The sequence below is a fragment of the Dasypus novemcinctus genome, chromosome 3, assembly GCF_030445035.2.
Source record: "Dasypus novemcinctus isolate mDasNov1 chromosome 3, mDasNov1.1.hap2, whole genome shotgun sequence".
NCBI classification, from domain to species: domain Eukaryota; kingdom Metazoa; phylum Chordata; class Mammalia; order Cingulata; family Dasypodidae; genus Dasypus; species Dasypus novemcinctus.
The window spans coordinates 17,518,705-17,541,883 of record NC_080675.1 but is presented as its reverse complement, the minus strand read 5'-3'; the positions used below and the strand labels follow the sequence as shown (position 1 = coordinate 17,541,883).

Below are 23,179 nucleotides of genomic sequence, written 5' to 3'. Positions count from 1 at the left end.
ATGTGGTAGATGGATGACCTATCCCCTGGGCCAAGTCCACTTCCCTAAACATTTTTTTTTTAATGAACTAAAATGAAATCAAATTTGAGGCGCCTAATTGATAATGTTTATGGTGGGCTTAAAATAATTAATGAATCAGTGGGCAGGAGTTGTCTGCTGATGTGCTGTGGGAGTGTCTCTGAGGCCTTGAGCTCAGTGAGTCTCAGCTCCTGGGCATCTTAGTGCTTCCCATCTCATCAGTTCCTAGGGTCCTTCCTCCTGCTACACTGTGTGATGTTCAGCCACATCCAGAACTCACCCTCGGCCATATGCAATATGATTGTAAATGAACTATTTCTTTCCTGATAGAAATATCAGTCTAGGCCTTCAGAGTGCATTTGCCCACAGATTAGAAATTAATATTAGTTCTATCTGGCCCATAAAAGGCAAAAAAAATAGGATTCACATGCTATTATATGAGATTTTATTGACATACTATAGTTTTTTCTTAAAAACTACTTTCATATACAGTAAAACCCAAAATCTTGCCTATACCTGGTTATGAGAAGACAAAGGTTTTAGGGCAGATAATCAAGAATCTTTCTAAGGAAGTATAGTCCTTTTAATATTTTCCTTCAGGAAAACAAAAATGAGGGTGAAGCTCTCCTATTTAGCAATTAGATAAGTCTCAAGGATTGTATAGCACAGTAGAATTTTAATTTCCTTTCCAAATATGTACAGCTCTGAAAAAAATGTAATTGTTGTATATGTTTTCTAACTGGTGTTCTAGTAGCTATAACAGTTTGACACACACAAATACCTTACTAAGACAGGCCTTTTTGTGTCCTTGCCTCTTGCAGCGCTAATCTGTCCAAGGCCGCCTGGGGAGCTTTAGAGAAAAACGGTGCCCAGCTGATGATCCGCTCTTATGAGCTTGGAGTCCTTTTCCTCCCTTCAACATTTGTAAGTTCACAGTACGTGAAGCAACTTGATTGTTCACTTGTCAAATGAATTGGGTTTTTATTTTCCTTCCCTGAGGTCACAGTGACTCGTCCAAGTTCGGTAGGGAGTATAGTCAGGATTCTTACTCTGAGCCCGGGCTCTTAAACCATTGGCCTGTGCTGATCAACTTAGGAAACACTCACTATTTAGGGTGCAGTGGGATCCCCAGTCTCAAGGTATGTGCCTGATTAGAGGTTGTAGATATTGCTTTGAGTAAAATTAATGACAATATTTAAATGAATTTCTTAAAATATGGCCCGAAAATGTATTACAGGGTGGTAAGTGGTAAGTTGTCAAAGGAATGGCTCAGCCAAGTGCACAGCATTTTCAGTTGGGGTGATTGGAGGACACTGTTAGGAAGCAGGAGGATTTTGAAGGATGCATAGGTTTTAGCATAAGTGAAGAGGAATGGGAAGGGCTTCCCTCCTGGGAGGAAAATGGCATGATCATAAGCGAGGAGGCAGGGAAGCTCCCTCCATCTGCTAGGGAGTGACTTCAGGGGATCACGGAGGACACATGTGATCAACCTTACCCAATAAGCCCCCTAGAAAGGCTCTTCCTGGAAACCATGTCTTCCAAGACGCCCAGCACAGTCCGCTCATCTTCCAACTCTGGAATAGCTCACAGTTTCTTCAGCTGAACACCAAATGGAGCAGCTGGCTTGTGTGCAGGGCCCGGGTTTAGAGACACCATATGTTTCTCTAAACACAGGAATCACACTTGGCCCAGAGAGATGTTCCCACTTGGAAAGCTACCCAGGACCCGAGATCCCCCATCTCTCCTCACACCCACTCTGGAGCATGCTCATCGGAGGAATGACAGTGAGAATTGCCCCCACAGTGAGATGTCTAATGCATTCCTCTTCCTTTGTTTTCTGCCACTTGCCTATAGTTCAACTTGTGATACATGGGAAAAATACAATTAATGTAACTTATGGACTCTAGTTAACAGCAATATTGTAATATTGGTGCATCGATGTCAAAGAAGGTACAATATTGATGCTAAGCGTCAATAATAGGGGAGTATGGGATTTTTTCTTTAAGGAAAACTTTCAAAGGTTTACTGGGACAAGGACTATACAACTCTTTGATGAAAATGACAGCCATTGAGTATACACTTTGGATAGAATGTACAAGGCAGGGGACTGTGTAACACGGTGAACCATGTGGTGGATGATGGACTGTGGTTAACAGTACAAATAGGAGAGCATTTTCTCATGAAATGTACCAAATGTAAAGTACTAATACACGTTGTTACTATTAGGGGGTGGGTGGAAAAAATACATCAAGTGTAAGCTCTGGACCATAATTAGTGATATTACACTGGTCATGTTCTCTCATAATCTGTAACAAATGTTCCACAACAATGTAAGGTGATGTTTGGAAAGTCTGCACATTGTGCATGATTGTTTTCTAAGTTCACAACTTCTCTAATAAAAATAAATTTTAAAATGTATATATATAGTGAAACACACAGTACAGCTCCTTGGCAAACCACTTTGACTGGACCAAAGATTTAGCTAAAGTTGTCCTGTGTACTTGCACTTAGACTTAAGTTTGGATTTGGGTAATGTGTGGGAGTTCATAGTCTTAATAAGTCACTTTAGAGAGCCCTCTTTTCTACCCAGCCTCCAGCAGTACTCCTTATGGTTTCTTTTTTTGCATCATGCTCAGGTGAATAGGTTTTTTCTCCCTTTCTCTCTTCCCCTCACTAATCTTTATCCAGCCTTTCCTCTCCATCATGGGTGTTTTGCAACAAAATTGTCCAGCAGGTCTCTTCTGAGGTAGTACAATAAGATTTCAGCACATGTGAGTTCTCTCACAGAGTAAAACAAAGCAGTTCTGCACACCCCTTACACCTGAGGATTTCAGCAGCCATGGCCTTGAAAGGTAGATGGTTACTCCCATTTTATAGACATGAATTTTTTTTTAAAGATTTATTTATTTATTTCTCTCCCCTCCCCCTTCCCCCCCGCCCCAGTTGTCTGTTCTCTGTGTCCATTCGCTGTGTGTTCTTCTGTATCCACTTCTATTCTTGTCTGTTGCCTGGGAATCTGTGTCTCTTTTTGTTGTGTCATCTTGCTGCGTCAGCTCTCCATGCATGCGGTGCCACTCCTGGGCAGGCTGGACTTTCTCACTGGGTGGCTCTCCTTATGGGGCACACTCCTTGCATGTAGGGCTCCCTATGCGGGGGTCACCCCTGCATGGCACGGGACTCCTTGTGCGCATCAGCATTGCACATGGGCCAGCTCCACATGGGTCAAGGAGGCCCGGGGTTTGAACCGCAGACCCCCCATGTGTTGGGCAGACACTCTATCCATTGAGCCAAGTCCGCTTCCCTAGACAAGGATTTGACTTTCCAGAGGTTCCACAGCTGAGGAGTGAGGTCCTGCCCTCACTTTGGTCTTCTAACTGATCCCTCCCATGATGTTTCCACTTTATCACAGCTTCTGGGAAACAGGGAATTCATAACACTAGGATGATACTATTCAGAAGTGATTATAGTGACTGTAGCTTTAAACTGAGACTGGGATTATCTCCCAATAATAGCTTAAAAAACAGAATGAATTCCATGGCATTCTTCTTTGACTTTTGTAATCAGCATTTGCAAGATCCTAGACATTTCTAAGTGTTCTGACTTGATCCCTAGTTTGAGATCATGAAAAAGTAACAGGAAAGAAGTACACTGCCCTTCCAGGTCTTCTAGACCCATAATTATTTAGAGACACATAAGCATTATACTGGATTTTCATCTTATTTCTATACTTTTGGAATAAGAAAGAGTCCCACAACCACATTCTAGGTAAAATAGAGATCCAGTTGCATATGAAGGCCATCAGGCAGGACTATAAAATGGATTCCACTCCTTATATGCTATGCCTCAGCTTCAGGAGCTGGGCCCCAAGCAGACTGACCATGCGATTAACATAATGACTAAGAAGGTTGCAGATTCTCCAGCAGAGCTTGTTGGCTTGTCTTAGGATACAGAGCCTGGAACAGTGCTTTTCCAGCAGGCTTCCTCCATGGCACTAGTAAGGACCCCCAAACTGCCATCGTGTAATCAGCCATTTTCCCCCTTTGCTTTGTTGTCTACATCCTTCAATAAATCATGAATGACTTGGTCAAGGTGCATTCATCCGCCTTTATGGACAATACACAAAGTGTTTCAACTTTGCCCTCCCCAAGAGCTGGTTGTCGGATTGGGTAAGAGGGCCCTAAAATAGGCTTTTATTTGTTTGTGAATAATAAGCTGAGAGATGTCCCAGGTGCAGGCTGAGCACTAGGGAGTGTGAGGCAGGTAGCTGGCCTGCAGGAGCAGAACCCAGAGTGCTAAAAGGGGCAAATTAGTGTTCTTTTGGCTACATACTACAGAAACTAACTTGGGCTTACTAAAGCCCCAAAAACGGGGAGGCATTTATTGAAAAGGAACTGGGGGAGTGTCATGGAAGAATTGAACAGTTAAGCCTTGTGAGGGAAGGAATCAGGCTAGCTCAGGGAACCTCAGCAGTAGACTCTCTGTGTTACCATCACTGGTGTGACTTGGCCATAGTGGCCGCCCAGCTCAGGTGGCGACCATTCTCCATGTCCAGTGACTTCTCAGGCCCAGGTCTACGGTCCACCCCCAGATAGAAGTGGGGTCCATAGCACGGGAGCTGGCCCCCAACCTCCCCAATCCTGTGCCGCAATACCAGGCCTGTTTCTAGAGAAGAGAGAATTGTGAGCTAGGAACCTCTCCCAAGACGTAGTTTACTACCGGGTGGACTCATCCATTGGTGAATTGATGTATATCTTGTCAGGCTGCAGAAATTTAGGGGTTTGGGGGTTATACAGGAATCTCTTTAAGCTACATGTTTCAACACCTTTGTTGTTTGCTGTTATATAAACCTTCCAGAAAAGTAGAAGACTTTTGCTTGGCCTTCACAAAATTAACATTTGTGGTTTTGACTTTGAGGGCAACTCAAATACCTATGGCATGAGGCAGTTTGTCTTTTGCTGAGGTAACAGGAAGCTCGAACACAGGAATGAGACACTTAGCTTGTGAACAAGTGGCCACACAGCCCAGTTGTTCTCTTCTCAAAGGATGTCCCAGTCTGAACATCCCAGTTTCCTGGGATTGGCCCCTTTGATGGTGCTGTTCTCAGGACTCATGGATAAGTTGGGGAAACAAAGAATTACGTTATGTCCTGAGAGCTGTGGTGTGGGCCATACAAAATAAAAGGGCTCTGAGGAAGGGGAGCATGTAATCTGCCTGGGGAACTTAGGGACAGTTTCTTTAAGGGGGTGACCACTGACTGACATTACAAAGAGTACACATTTACCCCCACAGTCCATGGGAAATGAGATTTCCAGCAGAGACAGTAGTATATGTTGTGTCTGGGAAACATGCTCCTGGAATGGGGGTTGGTTGGAGAGTGGGCCATGATAGGTTGGAATCCTGGTTTGAAGCAGATTGGAGAGCAGGGCACCCTGGAAGATGGCCTTTATTTCACATAGATAATAGAAAGTCATTAAAGTTTCTTAAGCAGGGTTAATGGTCTCATCAAGCCAATATTCAGAGAATTTGAGTCTTAAAAAATATAATTCTAAAATTATAATGCTAATTTAAATTACAGGGTACTTGAGGACCTAGGGTATTGCAGAGCTCATTAAAACTATCATCACAATTATTAAACCATATTTTAAAATTCTGATTATTGATGGATTACTCTTAGCATTTGCCCACCCCATTGTCCAAGCTTGTAGTGTGGAAATCATCCTTGACTCCTCTTTCACTCTCACAGCAATTTAATCACCAAGTCCTATCAGTTCTCACTCCTTAATGCTGCTTGGCAATCTGTCACTCTGGCCATCCCCACTGCCACTACATACAGGACACAACAGCTCTAGCTCCAGTAGCCTCCCACCACACTTCCCTGGGCCACCTTCAAGCGTCTCTTCAACTTTCTGCTCTAGTCATGTTGCCTATCTGCTTCAAATCCTTTAGGATCGAATCCAGCCTCCCAGCGGGGCCTGCCTTTCCCTCTGTGATCCAACTCCTGCCTACTTAGGTCTCACCTCCCACCTCTCCACTCCTGGTGCTGCAGCCTGCTCAGCCACTTGCTCTCATTCCAAAGCAGGCCCACCCCTGCCAGCTGGCCTTCGTCTGTATTTGGAATAAAACCCCGACAACCCTTCCCAACCTGCCCTCACCTGCTTTCACTCCAGGCACCCCTCCTTTGCAACCCCCAGCTTCCTAGAACCCAGGCTCATCACATCCCACTACATGGTGATCATTGACCCATGGGTCTCCTTGCCTGGACAGTGAGCTTGTTTCCCTCAGGGCATGTACATGGGAGGCTTTTAGCAGAAGTCCATTGGTTGATATGCTTCGTTAAAGTTCCTAGAGTATGCTCTGTCCTATCCTGAGCAACTTGAGTAGAACAGAAGTACAAAACCAGGGACTCTGTCTCTGGAGATGACATGAATTGAGTTCAGTGGACTTTGCATATAATCAGTGCTTAAATATGTTCATGAATCTTGAAAGCAGTTTATGGTGTGAGATAGGTCACCTAGAGCGGTCCATACACATACACTATTAGAATTCTATTGCCATACTCACAAATGCCAATTTTTATTCATTTGATAAGCTATTCACCAACAAGAATGTGGTTTGTTATAAAAAGTGAAGTCTGGTGTTAGTGTTTTGGGGGCCAGGGGGGAGGTTTCCATCTGCAGTATAACAAGACATACCTTTTTAACATTTTCAGCTGCATTTGCCAAATAAACTTCATACCCAGTTTTATAGCCATCCTTCTGACTAGATATCATCCAGACCTCATTTTCTTGAGATCCACCTACCTTTGTGCCCCTTGAAAGAACTCCATGTCCAGAACACCCATATTTCTAAGTCAGCAGTGACCGGAGTTGCCACTTTTGTCCTTCACCTGCCAGCTGTCCCGATCACTGTGTTCCAACACACTGACTCGAGGCCAGTGCTGCGGACAGTCACATTTTTCCCCAGGGTGGTACAGTCTCAAATACTGCAGAGGCAGCCCTGATAAGGGCTGTTACTCAGGATCCAGGTTGCCGCGTGTGGACCCACTTCTTGTGACCTGAGAACGAATGGCTGGAGAGCCAGCACTGCCTGTTCATAGCAAGATGCCATCTGAAACCTCAGAATTGATCCAGAAGCTCATAAGCCCCTGGCAACCAAATACCATTTGTTCCCATTTTTTCTGTTCTTTAAATGAGTGACTCATTGAACACATCATTTGGAGATAAACCTAACTTGTAACTAGAGAGTGTGGTAGTAGCTTCTTTGGACAGGAACATCCTCAAGAGCTTCGGAGAGTGGTGTCCCGGTACACTTGACTCTGTGTGCAGTGCTCTGTACTTAATAGGTGCTTTAAAAAGAACTTAAATCAGGGAAGCAGCTATGGCTCGATCAACTGGGCTCCTGTCTACCATATGGGAGGCCCCAGGTTCGTGTCCCAGGGCCTCCTTGTGAAGGCAAGCTGGCCCATGCCCACGGAGAGCTGACTACCCACAACCATGGAGAGCTGTAGGCCCGCACCTGCAGAGAGCTGGCACAGCAAGATGACGCAACAAAGGAAAACAAGCAGACACAGAAGAATGCACAGTGAATGGACACAGAGAGCAGACAGCAAACAAGCGTGGGGAGGGGGCATATTAATTAATTTATTTTTAAAAAGGTCTTAAAGACTTGATGCTTTTGAAGTCTAGTAATAATTTATCAATTATATCAGTGTTTTTCAGGTTATCCCTTAAAGTGTATTTAACTTTTAGGTGAGACTAATTCATTTAGAGTCAGAAAATCTCAATTTAGGAAAGATCCAATGCTGTAAAAAGTCAGTACCTGTATGGAGAGGTTAGACATATTTTCCTCCTACACTTCATTCAGCTTGGTGATATTCATTGAGCATGTACTTTGTCAGGCTCTTCGTAGGCACTGGACTTGAGCTTGCCTGATAATGTGGCTACACCTCCTCCCACCTCTGGGAATAATGTGCATCATCAGCTGGAAACCCAGGATAAATGTCGAGAGCTGTTCCCTCCCAGATCAAGGTAGCCTGAGTTTCTCTGTGCTTGTCTTAGGGCTGAGAAATGTCTCAGCCCCTTCCAAGGCCCCTGTCCATTTGCTCCTGAGATGGTGGGTTCTCTCCTTTCTGTGATCACAATAAAAAATGCTTCAAATTCTCTGGAGCTTTTGGACTTCAAATCTCTACTTTCTCTTTTCTCTGTTCTGGTTAAACAATTTGTTGTCTTTTTGCTAAAAACAGTTTATACCACTAGTATATGCTTTGTAATTGTGACCGTGGCTTTGGTTGAAAGAACTAATAAGGTTTACAGAAACCATCACTATAACCCTCTCCTTGCCCCTGCCACATGCACACTGGATACCTTGGGCCCAACCACATGGGCAGGCTCTCAGGGTTTCCCAGGCAGCGCCAGCTGGGCAACACTGTCTCAAGTGGGGATTCTTGATAAGCTCCTGTGCTATTCATTTCAGCTGTCAGAGCCACCACCCTTGCATTCCACTCCTTCCTCTCACCCCTCCACATCCAGTTATCACATCCCTTCCTGTCTTTCCTGGCAAGAATTTTGCTGCCTCTTTTGCTGGCATTGTCTTAGGCCATTCTCTTCTTTTTCTCCTGGACTAAGTGACCTTGTCCCCCCTTGTTCAGCAGGTCAACCTACTATCCCGCTGTCGCCAAAGCTGTTTCTACCCACACGTCAGGGGCGTTGTTCCCCTTCCTTTAAACCTTCAGTGACTCCCCTTGGCCCGCTAAATGGTGTCTAGATTCCTCTCCCTTCCCCTTCCCCACCCACACTGTGCTCTGGTTCTCCCAGAGTGTTTGTTAGCTTACTGAGGAGCCATAGCCTCATAGGCAGCTTTTGCTAGTTGTGTGATCCTGGGCTTACTGCCTCTTGCAGTTATTCAGGAATAATTTGGAAAGAGAGAATTTGGGGAAACACATTGGACAAATATCAAGAACCAAGGAAAGGAGCTCTCCAGAGCACATAGTTTCAAGATTTAGAGACCTCAGATCCCTAGAAGCCAAAATCAAAGAAAGAGAATGGGCTTTGGAGTGAGACAGACTGGAGTGGGGATTCTGCTTACAGCTTGTTAGACTTTGGGCCAGTTGTCCTTCTGTAGGTCTTCTTTTTTTCTCAGCCATAAAATGGAGACATCATGGTCCTACCTCATAGGATCATTATGAGAAGTAAGAGCCTAGAAAGTGCTTAGAACAGTGCCTCTTACTCAGTAAGTGCACAGTAAAGATTGCAGTTGATATCTACAGTAGCCACAACAGCATATGAACCAAGCAGATAAACAGGGCAGAAAGCAGAGGTGGATACTCTGTAGGATGTTAATTGAATCAAAATCCAGATGTCACATCCATGGTGATGTCATGCTATTACGCTTTCTCCACCTCATTCAAACAAACAGCCCTTTGTGATCCAAAAACCCATCCTTCAAGGCTATGATAGGTTTACCCTCCAGGAAGTTTTTCCTAAACCCCTAGCAGAAAAGGCTTCCAGTTGTTGACCATATAGTGCCTTATGAGGAGGACATGCCAGCCACCTTCCTATAATTTGCTTCCTTGTCACTTAGTCCATCTTTGGTTAAGTGTGCTCCTTCTGGAAGGTTCACCTGCTGTCATTCTTTTTCCCAGGAAAACCTGGTGCCTTGTGTAGGGTTTTACTGCCTGAGGTTGCTCCTTAGATATATGCAACTAAAAAGTAAATTACATCTCTAATTGCAAATGGTGCATGCTTCTTTGCTGTGATTGAGCCAAGTCGCTGAAACTAAATCTTCACAGTGATAACTGGCTCTTTCACTCCCAAAGCTGATGAAGTGAAAAGCCAGCTATTTCTCATCTGTGATGTATGTCCACCCTCTCACCTAGTGTTTTATAAATGTATTGTCTTAACTGTCTTTTAAGTATCTGTGCCTGGAGGGTGCCTTCCTCTGTTTTGTAAAATGCCAGCTGATACCACTGTGATACATAAATAATGATAATTAGGAGACAGCTTCAAATTATTTGTCATCCAGATTGAAGGGAAAAGTGGTACTTTTATATATATATATATAATACCCTAGAATTTGGATCAGAAATGGCATTCAAGAAAAAAGCATATTAGTTCCCATCAGACACGGATGGCTCAAACCTTCTTTTATATAAAGTCAGACACCACAAAATGGAGCCACGGGCCGAAACATGTAGGGCATCAGATCTGGATCCTTGCCATAGAAGAATCTCAACCATTTGCCACAATGCATTTGCAACTTATAAAATTAAGCCAGGAGTTAAAGAGGAAAGTAATTTTTAACCTGAGACTGTAAAAAAATTTAATAATCATTAAATCGGCATCACCCCCCAACCTCTGGCCTCTTTCTTATTAAAAATGTCAAGTACCAGAGTGTGAAAGTTGGAAGTTCTTTTCTGAATCCCAAAAGATTATGTTCTTAAAAGCTAATCTAGGGCAGTAGATTTGGCTTAACTGATAGAGCATCTGCCTACCACATGGGAGGTCCAAAGTTCAAACTCAGGGCCTCCTGACCCGTATGGTGAGCTGGCCCACATTCAGTGCTGATGTGCGCAAGGAGTTCCGTGCCACAAAGGGGTATCCCCCGCATAGGGAAGCCCGTGCGCAAGGAGTGTGCCCTATAAAAAGAGCTGCCCTGTGCAAAAAAATCTCAGCCTGCCCAAGAGTGGCGCCACACACGGAGAGCTGACGCAGCAAGATGACGCAACAAAAAGAGACACAGATTCCCAGTGCCGCTGACAAGAATGCAAGAAGACACAGAACACACACAGTGAATGGACACGGAGAGCAGACAACGGGGCGGGAGGGGGGGGGGAGATAAAAAGTGTAAAGAAAAACCTAATCTATTCCTTTGGGTGTGGTACCCTTTGATTGCATTAGATTCAGTTTAAATCACTTGCTTACATTGCTTGTGATTGGACTCAGGTTGGGTCTTTGCCCATTTAGAGAGTTATTACATAAACAGAGACACAGAGAGAGAGACAGAGAAAGGAAGCCACCATTTTGATCCTGCCATGTGAGAGGACTGAAGGAAAACACAGAAACTACGAGAGGTCCTGGAATCTGAAATCAGAGCATAGAGGCAGAGGAAAAGACCCCCAACAGGAGGGCTGCTCAAGGCTGAAGAGATGAGCCAAATGCCTGAGAGTTCACAGCTGAACTCAGGAAGAAACACAGCAGCTGAGACTGAGAGAAGAGGCCCAGAAGGAGACAAGCCCTAGGCCTGATCGCCCACAGTTGGGATCCAAGAGACAGTAGGTTGTGGAGGGCTGGTGGGGACCTCGCAGGGATCAGCCACCGTCCTGCTTTGCCACATGGCAGGACCCCAGGATCACCAGCAGCTGACTGGTGAGAAAGCATCTCTGCTGATGCCTTAATCTGGACATTTCACAGCCTTGGAACTGTAAGATTTTCCCCTAATAGAATTCCCACTGTAAAAGCCAACCCATTTCTAGTACTTTCCATAGGCAACCCTGGGCCAAACTGAGACACAGGGTTTCTGGAATTTGGCTTGTGCTCACCTAGCCTGCCTTAGTGTTGCCTCTTATATTTTCAAGGAATTCTTCTTTGTCACGGTTCTCGGTGGGTGACTGCAAGACTGTTATGTTTATTTTTGCTTAGTGGAAGGAGCATAGGACCAAGAATCAGAAAGGCAGGGTTCAGTTTTCAGCCTGGCCACCTCATAGCTCTATGACCTTAGGCAACCATGTAACTTCCTGATTAATTTGTAATTATATCACAGAGATCACCCTGAATATAATTTGCAGACTATAACAGTTATATTAATTACACCCATTGAACTATTTTCATGGACCGGTTTTTGTTCTAAATAACTTATCTATCCTTACCACAGCCCTATGAATTAAGTGCTATTGTGATCTTCATTACATATATGTGAAAATAGAGGCCCAGAAAAGCTAAGTAACTTGCCCACAGTTACACAGCAAATAAACAATATACAAAAGGAAGGAATTAAGATTCTTTGTCATATCCAGAATATGCTGTAGGTGAGACGTGAAGACGTACCTTGTTTCTGGATGTGTGGAGGGGAGGGCAAGTTGCAGGGTCCTTTCAGTCCACCAGACTCAGAACTTCCCTACCCCCTTCCCCACTACCCGTCCCAGATAAGTTCCTAGTTTTTATTATTTTTTCCTCTGTCTCTTCCTTTCTGTTTCCACTGGCACCACTCTCATCCAAACTCATCTTGCATCTAAACTTTTTGCTATAATGATGTTTGTGTTTCTGTAGACCATTATCGTCCTCTAATCCAAACCATGTTGCATTCACTCTTGGTTCTAGCAATTGCCAATCCAGTCAGTCTCCAGTATGCCTTTCTAGTGGAACTTCTCTGTTCAAAAAAACCCTCATCAGCTTCTCATTGTATATCGAGGTAAAGACCATACATTTTAACTGGAGTCTTGAGGCCCTTTGGGTTGTGACACAAAGCCAGCTCCAATGAGTGTAAGCAAAAAAGGAAACATGGAGGGCAAGTCCCTTGTTTGAGGCGCAACTGAATCTAGGATCTCGGGCCATCAGGGTTCAGTTTCTCTGATGTCCACCTCTGTTTGGTGCACATGAGAGCCATCAACAGCTCAAGACTGACTTCTTACCAAATGAGCACCCTGGCAGAAAGCCAGTGTCTTCGTAACACCCCTGCCTTGAGATGTGCCCATCTGAATCAGTCACTATGGCCAGAGAATGGACCAGGGCAAGCAGGTCCAGACCACAGATGCCCGCACTACTGCCCCCTCAACACCTTCTCCCACCCGAATCCAATTCTCCAGTGTGAGCCCCCCTGGACCTACCCTGTATTTTCCTAACTGCCTTTTGTTTATGCTGGTCTCCCCCTGATGTTCTTTCCTGCCATCTCTCTGTTTATCACAGTTACACCAGATTTTCTACAAAGCCTTTACTTAACCTGCAGCTGAAAAAAGGTCATTTCTTCCTTTAACGCCTGGAGTTTGAGCCAGGCATCTATCCCATTCTGCCTTTCATGGCATTATTAATGGCCATCATCATCCAATTTGCGACCCTTGACTTTCTATAGGCCTTAACATGCACACTGCACTCTCACACACATCATTTCTTCTGTTCTTACACAGTAAGCCTCTAAAGCAGGTGGATACTGTAATTCCATATTTACAGTTTAACATTTCTTGAGTACCTAATATGTAGCAGGCCTTGTACTAGGTTCTAAAATTAGGAACATTAATATGATAACCTTCTAAAGCTCTATTACCCCAATTTTACAAATGTGGATATTGAAACCTAATGAATAAATGGCCAACTGACTACTAAACTGTCTTCTTTACTTCCCGGAACATGCCCAGCTCTTTGCTGCCTCTGGGCTACTGCAGATGCTGTTCCCTCTGTCTGGAATAGTATTCTTTCTGCTCCTCACCTGGTCCAGCCCTGCTCAGCTGCCGGGCTTTAGATCAAGTGTCACTTTTCTAGGGAGGCTTCCACTGACCACCCCTGTCCCTGTATCTAAAATAGGCTTTTCTTGCTGTTATCTTAGTATTCCTTTGTTTTTCGTCAGAGGTTTTATCACAAGATATAATTATTTACTTTGGTAAATACATTTGTCTAATGTCTCTCTGCACTAGACTGTACATTCCATGAAGACAGGAATAATGTTTTCGTTAACTGCTATATATCCAGTGCCTGCATCATGCCTGACACAGGAGAATGAACACATGAATGAATGAACGCAAACCTCAGCCATTCACACGGCTTGGCAGGTACCAGGGAAGAGACCAAAACTCTGATAGTCTGAGGCCCGTTCAGCAGCCTCTTCCTGTAGCTTCTGTGTCGAGCCCAGGACCTGCCTGCCTTCACTAGGTTATGTGATCACCAAGATGAAGAACCTTAGTCCTTGCTCTTTTCAGGAGTTCCTAAGACTTGAGTAGTGTTTGGTATCTGGGTATTTAAGATTTGTAGGGTGGATCTGTGTTTGGATGGGGGGACAGAAGGAATGAGAGACAGATGGACAGACTAGCAAACAAAGTGCCAGGATAATCCAGGAATGGGGGGGAGAGGCAATCAGTGTTTGGAGGCATGGAGGGAGCAAAACTGATATCCAGTACCTGTAAGTCAGTCTCAATCAGGAACCTTAATTTCCACCCTAATTAAGATCTAAAATTAATATCCTATTCCTAAGTTCTTAGAATAAACCTTCCATTTTGGTGAGTCTTGAAGAACTTTCATTTTTATTTTCTGGTCGCAATTATTGGAATGTTTAGAGTCATTTTTATTGTATATGAAAGCAACTTTTATTTCTTTTTGCATCAGAGTAGGCAGCCTGTTACTATGGCAACATCGAAAGTATTTTGAGGTATTTTTTAATACAGTGAGTTCCTCTAACTCCCTGCAAATGTTACAAGTATTTAGTAGAAATGGGCTTTCAAAAAATGTTTGTTTGTAAACTTTTACATACTTTACTATTAGTTTAATCCCTGAAATCTAAACCTTTCATTTTTAGGAAAGAAATAACTTGGGGGATTGAAAGTAATATCTGACCTATTGAACATTCGACATAGCTCTAAAATAATTTGAATTTTGTTGTAAATCAAAAATACATATAAAGATTATAATTGCTTCTTGGGATCTCATTTTTCAGAAAATGGGCTACAATCATAGATTTTCTCTGTTTATCTGCAGGGTCTGGACAACTTCAAAGTGAAACAGAAATTCTTCACAGGCAGCCAGGAGCCGGTAGCGTCCTTCCCTGTGCCATATGATTTGCCTCCAGAACTTTATGGAAGTAAAGGTGAGACACAGATGAAAGAAAACCGTGGGTGTGTGTACCAAGCAGAAGGCACAGAGCCTGGAGTGGCTGCCTGGCTCACAGGGGGCTCTGGCGGGCACAGGCTTGCAGAGGCCCATCTGCTGCCCTGTTGGGGACCACCAGAGCCACAGTTCTCAAGCTGGTCGGTCTCAGGACCCCTTGGCATTCTTAATATTATTGAGAACACAAAGTGGTTTTATTCATGTGGGTTTTTATATCAATTAATATATACTATATTCAAAATTGAAACTGAGAACTTTGAAAATATTAGTTTTTAAATACAGTAATAAGCCATTACATGATAACATTTTCCTGACTTCCAAAAAAAAGAATGGAAGAAGAAAAATTAGTGAGGAAATGGAATTGTCTTATATTTTTGCCAGTCTCTTTACTGTCCCAGATTAGAAAACAGCTGCTCTTTCATTCAGTCCATTGTGATGTCATGTCACATAGCCTCTGGAAAATGCCTCTGTACACTCTTAAGAAAATAGAGTATAAAAGGCTTGGTATGATGAAAACAGTGTTGTCTCACAGGCCCCCTAAAAAAGAAATTCCCAAGTCATACTTTGAAAACTGCTGACTAATTGTGACTTTAATGGCAGTAACCAAGCCTTTTTTGCAGTAGAAACTCAGTAAGCATGTCTGTAGCAGGTTCTGGCATCTTCTAGTACCACATACATAACCTGCAATGTCCCCTTTTCACCATTCTGATCTATAACTCGGTGGTAATCACATTCACTAGGTCATGCTACCATCACCACCATCTACCTTCCATTACCACAGGTTTTCCATCAGCCCAGACAGAAACTCTATCCCAATTAAGCATTAACTCCCCATCCTTCCCTCACCCTGGCCCCTGGTAACCTGTTTTCTCGTTTCTGACCCTGAATTTGCTTATTCTAATGATTTCAGTAGGCATTCTTGTTTCCCTTCTTTCCTAGCTGGTGTGTGTGTTGTAAGGGTGAAGGTGCAGTTATTCTGTCTGTCCCTGTCTGTGCATCCTCTAAAATTGTGGTATATTCAGGTGTATTCATCTCTCACCAGTAAGACTAAATAGATTTTATCAGAATTTCAAGGAATCTTTGACCACCCCAACCCCCACCAATAACAATTTTTAAAAAGAAAAGAAAAACACTGCTTTAGAGCCAGGTCATTTTTATGGGCCAGCTTTGTAACCTACTAAGTGACCTTGGGCAGTGAATTACCTTCTCTATCTCTGTCTGCAGGAGGAGGAAAATAAGAGTACCTACCTCACAGAGGTGCTGAAAGGACTAACTGAGATGAGATCTCTAAAGGGCTTAACATGGTGCCAATAAATGTTAGTGGTCTCTATCCTAATTGGTTTTGTGCCTTCGTAGAACGTCTAATCTGGTTCCTGGAACATAATAGACAATTAGGGCTACTTCCCTCCCGTTCCGTAGCTGATGATAAAAGAATGTCTAAGGCTTCGCTTGCAGAGTCAGTCCATAAACCTGCTGGCCTCACAGCCTAGATTGTGGTAACCCTCCCTTCTTTCTGGATTCCTGCTACACCTTTGAATTTTCTTCCTTTCCTGCTCGTGTTCCTTTTTTTTTTCTTTTTTTAAACCTGAGTTCTCTTGAAAACATATCCTAGAGGTGGGGCTTACTGTGATTGCGTTAGGCTTAACCTCCTAGGGTCTGGCCTCTGACCTTCACTACCCATCTCCCAGCCTTTCCTCTCCTTCACTTTGGTCCTAATCTCCAAAGGACTGTGAAAACAGGAATGGAAGAGTTTGAGGAGCCTTAAATGTGTCCTGAGATCCCTCCAGTTCCAGTAGAAAAACCATTATCGAGAAATTACAATTTTAGAACTGAGAAGACTTTTAGACTATGGAAGGATAAATCTTTTATTTGGCCAAGAAGCTTTCCAATGTTTAGCTGAGTCTTCTATTTCTTAGGTATCTCCTTTGAAACAGACTAGAGTGGAGCCTTTTATTTATTTTTCATCAGTAGTGTTTTATCTTTGACACTGCTCCAATGGCATTTAGAATAATGCCAGTAATTCATATGTCACCATTTTCCAATGTAACCAACAGACAAGGGCATCATATGGACTATATAAAAAGGCATCTTCACCAAAAGTGAGTGGTTATGCACATCTCAAAAGCACTTTTTAAAAAGTGATTTTCAAACCACTGTAGCACATACAAAATCGTTTCCAGTATTTTTTAAATCAGAAGATTATACAAAAAGGTTAGTGAAGGAATGCACTGCTGTGAACAAAGTTATGATTCAATCCAAGATACCACCAGATATCTAAAGGGTGTCACAGGCTTGAAGCCAAGAAAAGGATCTTTAAAGTGAAATGAGAATGGACTCAGCTATAAATAATACTTCTGCAGGTCTGCTTTTGTGCAGTAGTTGTTTGTATATTCATTCACTCCACAGACATATATTGAAAGCCTACTGTGTGCAGACATTGTACCAGGTACTTGGAATATATCAGTGTACAAAACAGACACAAACCTGAGCCCTCATCAAATTTACATTACTCTTTTCTTTAAAAGTTGGATTTAACCAAACCCATTTTGTTAATGGGAGCAATATTTCTGAAGAAGGCTGGGTGGAAGTTTGTTGTTTCATATATCAAACAGAAGGCTGGAAATAAATTACCAACTTAGCTTTTTAATTACTTTCTAATCAGGAAGCTTAAATCTAGAATTATCAAAGGATGCAAGAGTAATTTATCAGACTCCCTTGAAATAAATAAGTGCTTGGTTTTAGCAGTTTGAATTCTTTTTCCTCCCACTGGTTAGACTGTTCTGTTCTTCTGTATATAGTCAGATTAATATGTGCAGTTCTTCAGAGAAGGGTGTAATGTAATAACACTGATACTGCAATTACAGGATGATCACATTTCTACTAGGTTGGTAATTCAGTGTAGAAATCTTTGGAAGATTTCCTTCGTATTTCAAGCTCTTTTGTATATTCCTTGATCTCAGAGTAGACCAAAATAAAATGGCAACCACTTATGCTAACTGGTTTGTCTATTTAGGATACGCAGACTTCCCTAGAAAATCCTGCTCTATTTAGCCAGGTTATAAGTGCTTTCCTTCAGCCATCTAAGAAATGGTGCTTGGGTTAAGGATTGATAATTCTTTCCCTACTTGTTCCAGAATTCACTAAAACCAAGTACATATTTATTTCAAGGGAATCTGATAAATTACTCTTGTTTACTTTATGTGTCTGATTTTTAAAAAACGTTAGGACATGAGATGAGACAGTCCTCATCTCTATGAAATAATCATTACAATAGCTCACTTGATTCTACTTTGTGCTCAGCTCAGTCAGGGCCCCACGCCTGACGTTGCAGTAGTCCATCTCTCCATGGAGGGCTATGCTAGGTATGAGATGCATAGACCCTGGCCACAGGAAGAGATGGAAGAGGTGCCATGGCTGCCTCTCATTCCCAGCCTTCCTGCCACAGCTGCCTCGTCCCTAGACTGGCCTTCTCTTTGTTCCTCTCCTGTTTTTGGTCTCATGCCACTAAGTCCTCCTCACTTAGCTACTGTGCCATCAGAGCATGTCACTCTAAATCCATCTGTTATATTCCAGAAAAAAAGGCCTTTTCCTATTCCCTCAAGCTTGAAGCACAAACTCTGCCTGCTTCAAGGTCACCTTCGGAACGTGATAAAAATGTACATTTCCAGGCCCCAGATCAGACCTATTGAAACCAGCTCTCTTGGGAGTTGTGGGTCCTGGAGCAATGAATTTTAATGGCTGCCCAGTGGTTCTCAGGTCAGCCAGTTGAGAGAACCACTGCACAAACGTGGTCTTCTTCAGAATTTAAACACCATTCTCTATTGGACTGTAAGCTTTGTGAGGACCTCAGCCTCGACTGGTTTGTCCCAAGAAATGTTCTGAATCGTGTATTAATATAGTATGAGGCAAGCTGCTCTCCCATGGGACAGCTGAGGAGGATTGCTTAAAACAGACTTTCATCTAGACCAGTGCGTGTTAATGCTGATATCCATGTAATGGGTAAGAAGACATAACAGAATCACAGCTACCCTCTTCTACCCTGCTGTTGGCCATTTTTCTGGCTTTCCCTAAAGGTGGTGGTGGACATACCAGTCAGCCCATTGGTGCAGACTTTCTCATTTATAAAGCAGAGTTTCAGGGCATTTGCCAGTAGGGCCATTACCAGGTACTTGCTTGGACATTACTGTCTAATTGGAGGGGGGTGGGATAAATGCAGTAGGTGATGTTGAAGTTTCTGCCTGATTGGCAAATGTTTGAATCACAAACCTTGAATTGCTGAAGAATATCTCTAACAGCAAAATATCTAGCCAGAATCCGATGTCCTCCACCTTGGGAATGAAACAGAGCTGATATTGGCAGCAGAGCAATTTGCAGGAAAAGATAGGTAGATAATGAAGAAGTCCAGGCCCAGACCATGGTTCTCCCAGTGGAAGAGTATGGATGCTTTATGAAGGCCTGTGATTAGCAAGCGCTGTCAAGTCTTAGCCTCTTCTGACAGCACCCTTTTATGAGACAGACATGTAAAACAGGCCCAGGTTTAAGACTTAACAAGTTTGTTTAATTAACAAACTGTTTTCAAACCTTCTCAAGGCAAAGATAAGAAAACCCAGTTCTGATAACTCTTTGCCATACTTGTACCCACTCCTGCTGGGTGCTGCTATGTGTGTGGTTGCTGCTGTTATTCAACACAGGCTGCTGAGGGGAAAGCTGCCCTTACCGTCATTTTCCAGGCCGTCCTCCGAGCTACCTTCTGCCTTTATTCAGGAAAAGGAGAGTAAGCCTCCACTAAGGCTCTTTGCAGCACAGACACACATCTTCCCTTTGGCAGTCCAAACTGGCAGACCACTAAGCGGCAGTTTACAGTAAACACTCAACAGTAAAGTTTCTCTGTCTCTAATTAATCAGGACAATAAAATGGGGATATATTTTAAATCCTTGCAATACACATATATTTGCATTCAACCCATACATTTTTATTATTTTGAAATGGTTTGACTCTAGGCATAGTGATGTGTGGTAAGAGTGATTTGTTCAAATTTTCTTAGTTTCAGAGACAGCTGTTAAAAGGGAAGAAGCCAAGATCATATTTATTGAGCACCTACAACATGCCAGGAACTTTCACATATGTTATCACCTACTCTTCACAATAACCCTGGGAGGTGGCTGGTGTAATCCCCTCTTCGTGGAGGAGGAACCAGAGGCCAAAGTCCAAATACCTTCTCTGTGGTGCAGAGAGGACCAGAGGGCATCTGAACACAGGGCTTCTGTGTTCCTTCCATTGAATGCCAAGGCATGTTGCTTTCTCCAGCATTGCTCTGCAGTGCTTCATGTCTCATCAATTACTACCCTTAAATAACAGAACAGAAGCGGTTCATGGACATGACTGAGCTTCTTGGTTACATGTGACCAGCTGAGAGCAGAAACATGGACTCCAATTATAGCAGCTAATCTTGTTGCTTTTTCCAGTTTTTGTTTTTTAAAGGAAAAAAATGAACAGCTGCCCTTTGTTAGGCTTTGTGTGTTAGACATTGTCTTGCCCACTTACAGTTAATCCTCATGACAGCCCCTCAACATAGGCACAGAGAAGGAAACTGAGGCTCAGAGAGGTGAAGTGCCTTGCCAAGGTAGCACAGCCAACAGAGGGCAGGGCCAGGACTTGCCCAGGTTTCTGCTTCCCAGCTTCCCCACATTCACCAAGCCCTGTGTCTTACCATGAACCTTTCCTAAAAACCCTTAGCCAAAAGGGATGTCTCCCAATGGTTGCTCGAAACGGTTCTTCACAGTCTGTAGAATAGAGCACACACGTGTTTTATCCCATCAGGTGAGTAAACTTTTTGTGATACTGTTCAAATATTGTGTTTCCCCCCCCCCAGATCGACCATGGATTTGGAATATTCCTCATATCAACGCACCAGATACCCACGGGAACATGTGGGTTCCCTCCTGAGACTCCTAAAATTTCCACCATGAAATTTAAGTGCAAGATGTTGAGCCCAAAACGTTGGATTTTCTTGTTGTTTGTACTAGATGTTCACTTCCCTTAAAGTCTTCTCTGCACCCCTAAGAAACTCTTTGCAAAGGCAACTCTTGTGAATATGGATATTTACTAGTCAGACTTCTGATGGTCATTGTTAACATTCTCACTAAATAAAATAATATTTTCTTATCCACTTTTATATACTTGGGATTGAAAGCTATGAAACTTCACAATGTTAAATATATATATATAAATTATCCTCTTGGTGACCTAGAATCTCATGGTGGTGTGTCAGCTATTCTGAACTTAAGCTTGACTCTGTATGTTGTGCTTTCACTCTCCATTGGGAAAGATGCTCCTCACTCAACCGAAACTTCATGAGGAAGCATTTGTGATCATTTGCTTGTGCACTCCTGCCCTCGTTTAGTGCTCTGAGTTCGTCTCAAGGGAGCTGCTGGACACAATCCTGGGGTATGTTGTTGAAGCTGGTGTGCTGCTTCAGCCCCTGCAGTCGGCTCACTCTCCAGACACAGTCACCTTGACCCCATTTGCTCTGTAGCCTGTGGGCCCAGCTCCACCAGGCTTGTCCTGCCTCTGCTTCTAGACAGATCCCCGCTAGATGGGACTTACCATTCCTCATGGGGGTGGTCAGCTCTTCCATCCCAGAAATCTCCAGAGAAGACAACTCGTAAAATTGTGCAAAAGCACACCAGTACTTCACCTGGATCAATCCTGGAAGGTGGCCTTATTCAGCACCTTCAGTTCCCAAGTGAGAACACAGACCCAGAAAGGCTCAGCGGTGTCCCCAGGTCACACGGTTGGTTTGGGTCGGAGCTGAGTGTCCCTTCTGCTTGGTACACTATGGCCTTCAACTCAGGAATCAAGTTTCTGCGGATCCTCTTTGTCTTATAATTTAGAAGAGTTGAATGTTTATTCTGAAAATTGTTTGGAATAGTTGTCCAAATGTCCTTTCAGAGCAGCAGGATTTCCCCAAGGTGAATCCCTGGTTGGGGATGGGGGGTGTCTTTCCCTCCCCTCACATCCACCAGAGAAGCTCTGCTTTGCAAATGTTGGAATTCTGTAAAGGATGTTACCCGGGATTTTTTTTTTCTTAAGTTCTGCTTAAAAATAAAAACTTGAAAAGCCACTAAATTAGTTTACCCAGTTCATTCCACAGGTAAGAAGACTAAGGCTTGATCTTTTTCTGGCCCTGCCTTCCATTCCCTCTAACATGCAAACCCAACATCACACGAGCCCAGCAGCTGAGGCAGGAAACGGAGGGCCCTGAGGATGGGTGGGAGAAGCCCACAGAGCAGTAGCTTGGCCCAGAGGGCGGCCAGCAGTCTGAGTGGACTGTAGCAGGGGACCCAGGGCTCTTTTTTTTTTAATAAGCAGTTTTATTGAGATACAGTCACATACCATATGATCTATCCAAAGTGCATAATCAATGGCTTTTAGTATAATCACAATTCATCACCACAAAAAATTTTAGAACCATTTCATTATTGCAAAAGAAAAACTCCACAACCCTTAGCATTCCTTCCTCAGCCCTACATAACCACTAATCTAATTTTATCTTTATAAATTGATTTATATTTACATCTTACATAAATAATACGTTACATAGTATATATAGTTCAGTAACACAATCAGAGTATTTATCTTTTGTGTCTGATTTGCTTCACCCCAGTGTCCTCTAGGTTCATCCATGTTGTCATGTGCTTTACTACTTCATTTCTTCTTACAGCTGCATAGTATTCCATCCTGTGAATACACACAATTTGTTTATCCATTCTTCAAGGACCCAGGATTCTCACCAGCTCGGTGGTTCCATCCTGGTTGGGGATGGGGGGTGGTATGTAACAGGAGCTTCCAGGCAGTACTAGGCGAGCCTCTCATCAACAGCATCATCAAGGCTACAAGCCAGCGATCTGTTCTGGGCCAGTACCCAGAAAGCATGTGCTGCTCAAGGCCCTGCCAGTGAAGATGATGGCAGTGGAGCCCAGCCAGCAGCCATGGAGGCCAGGCAGGCACTGTGCAGGGTCCTGGGTATGACAGTTCCTTTGGTCCATGTGACAGTACCTGGAGGTGGGATGGCCAAGCCGGTCAGTACAGAGGTGGGGTCATCCTGGCTCTGCCACTCATTGCCTGCATAGCCTAGACCAGATTCTTTAACTTTCTTGTGCCTTAGTCCCCTCAACTATAAAACAGACATGGTACAATACCCATTTCAGACAGTTACATGTTGGGGGAGCAGTGCCTGCACAGTGAAAATTGCCCAAGTGTTTGCTACTGTTACTGTTCATTCATTATGATTATCCTCATTTTCCTGATAAAGAAACTTGGACTTAGAAAGGTAAAGTGCTTATTATTCCAAGGT

The 23,179-nt window shown here is 43.4% G+C and overlaps 1 protein-coding gene across 5 annotated transcripts in view; it reads left to right on the top strand.

Annotated features, from left to right (window-relative positions):
• The window catches only part of TDP1 (tyrosyl-DNA phosphodiesterase 1), a 91,752-nt gene extending 69,801 nt beyond the window's left edge, over positions 1-21,951 (top strand). For 3 of the 5 annotated variants that reach the window (XM_004476057.4, XM_004476056.4, XM_004476055.4), the window contains exons 14-16: positions 840-942; positions 14,694-14,802; positions 20,696-21,951. In XM_004476057.4, coding sequence (XP_004476114.2) covers positions 840-942; positions 14,694-14,802; positions 20,696-20,769 — 286 coding nt within the window. In that variant the 3' untranslated portion in view covers positions 20,770-21,951. Of the gene's footprint in view, positions 1-839; positions 943-1,692; positions 1,856-14,693; positions 14,803-20,695 lie in introns of those variants that run through there. The other 2 variants (XM_012518626.4, XM_071213728.1) reach the window with 2 other exon arrangements.
• Positions 21,952-23,179: the final 1,228 nt, after the last annotated feature.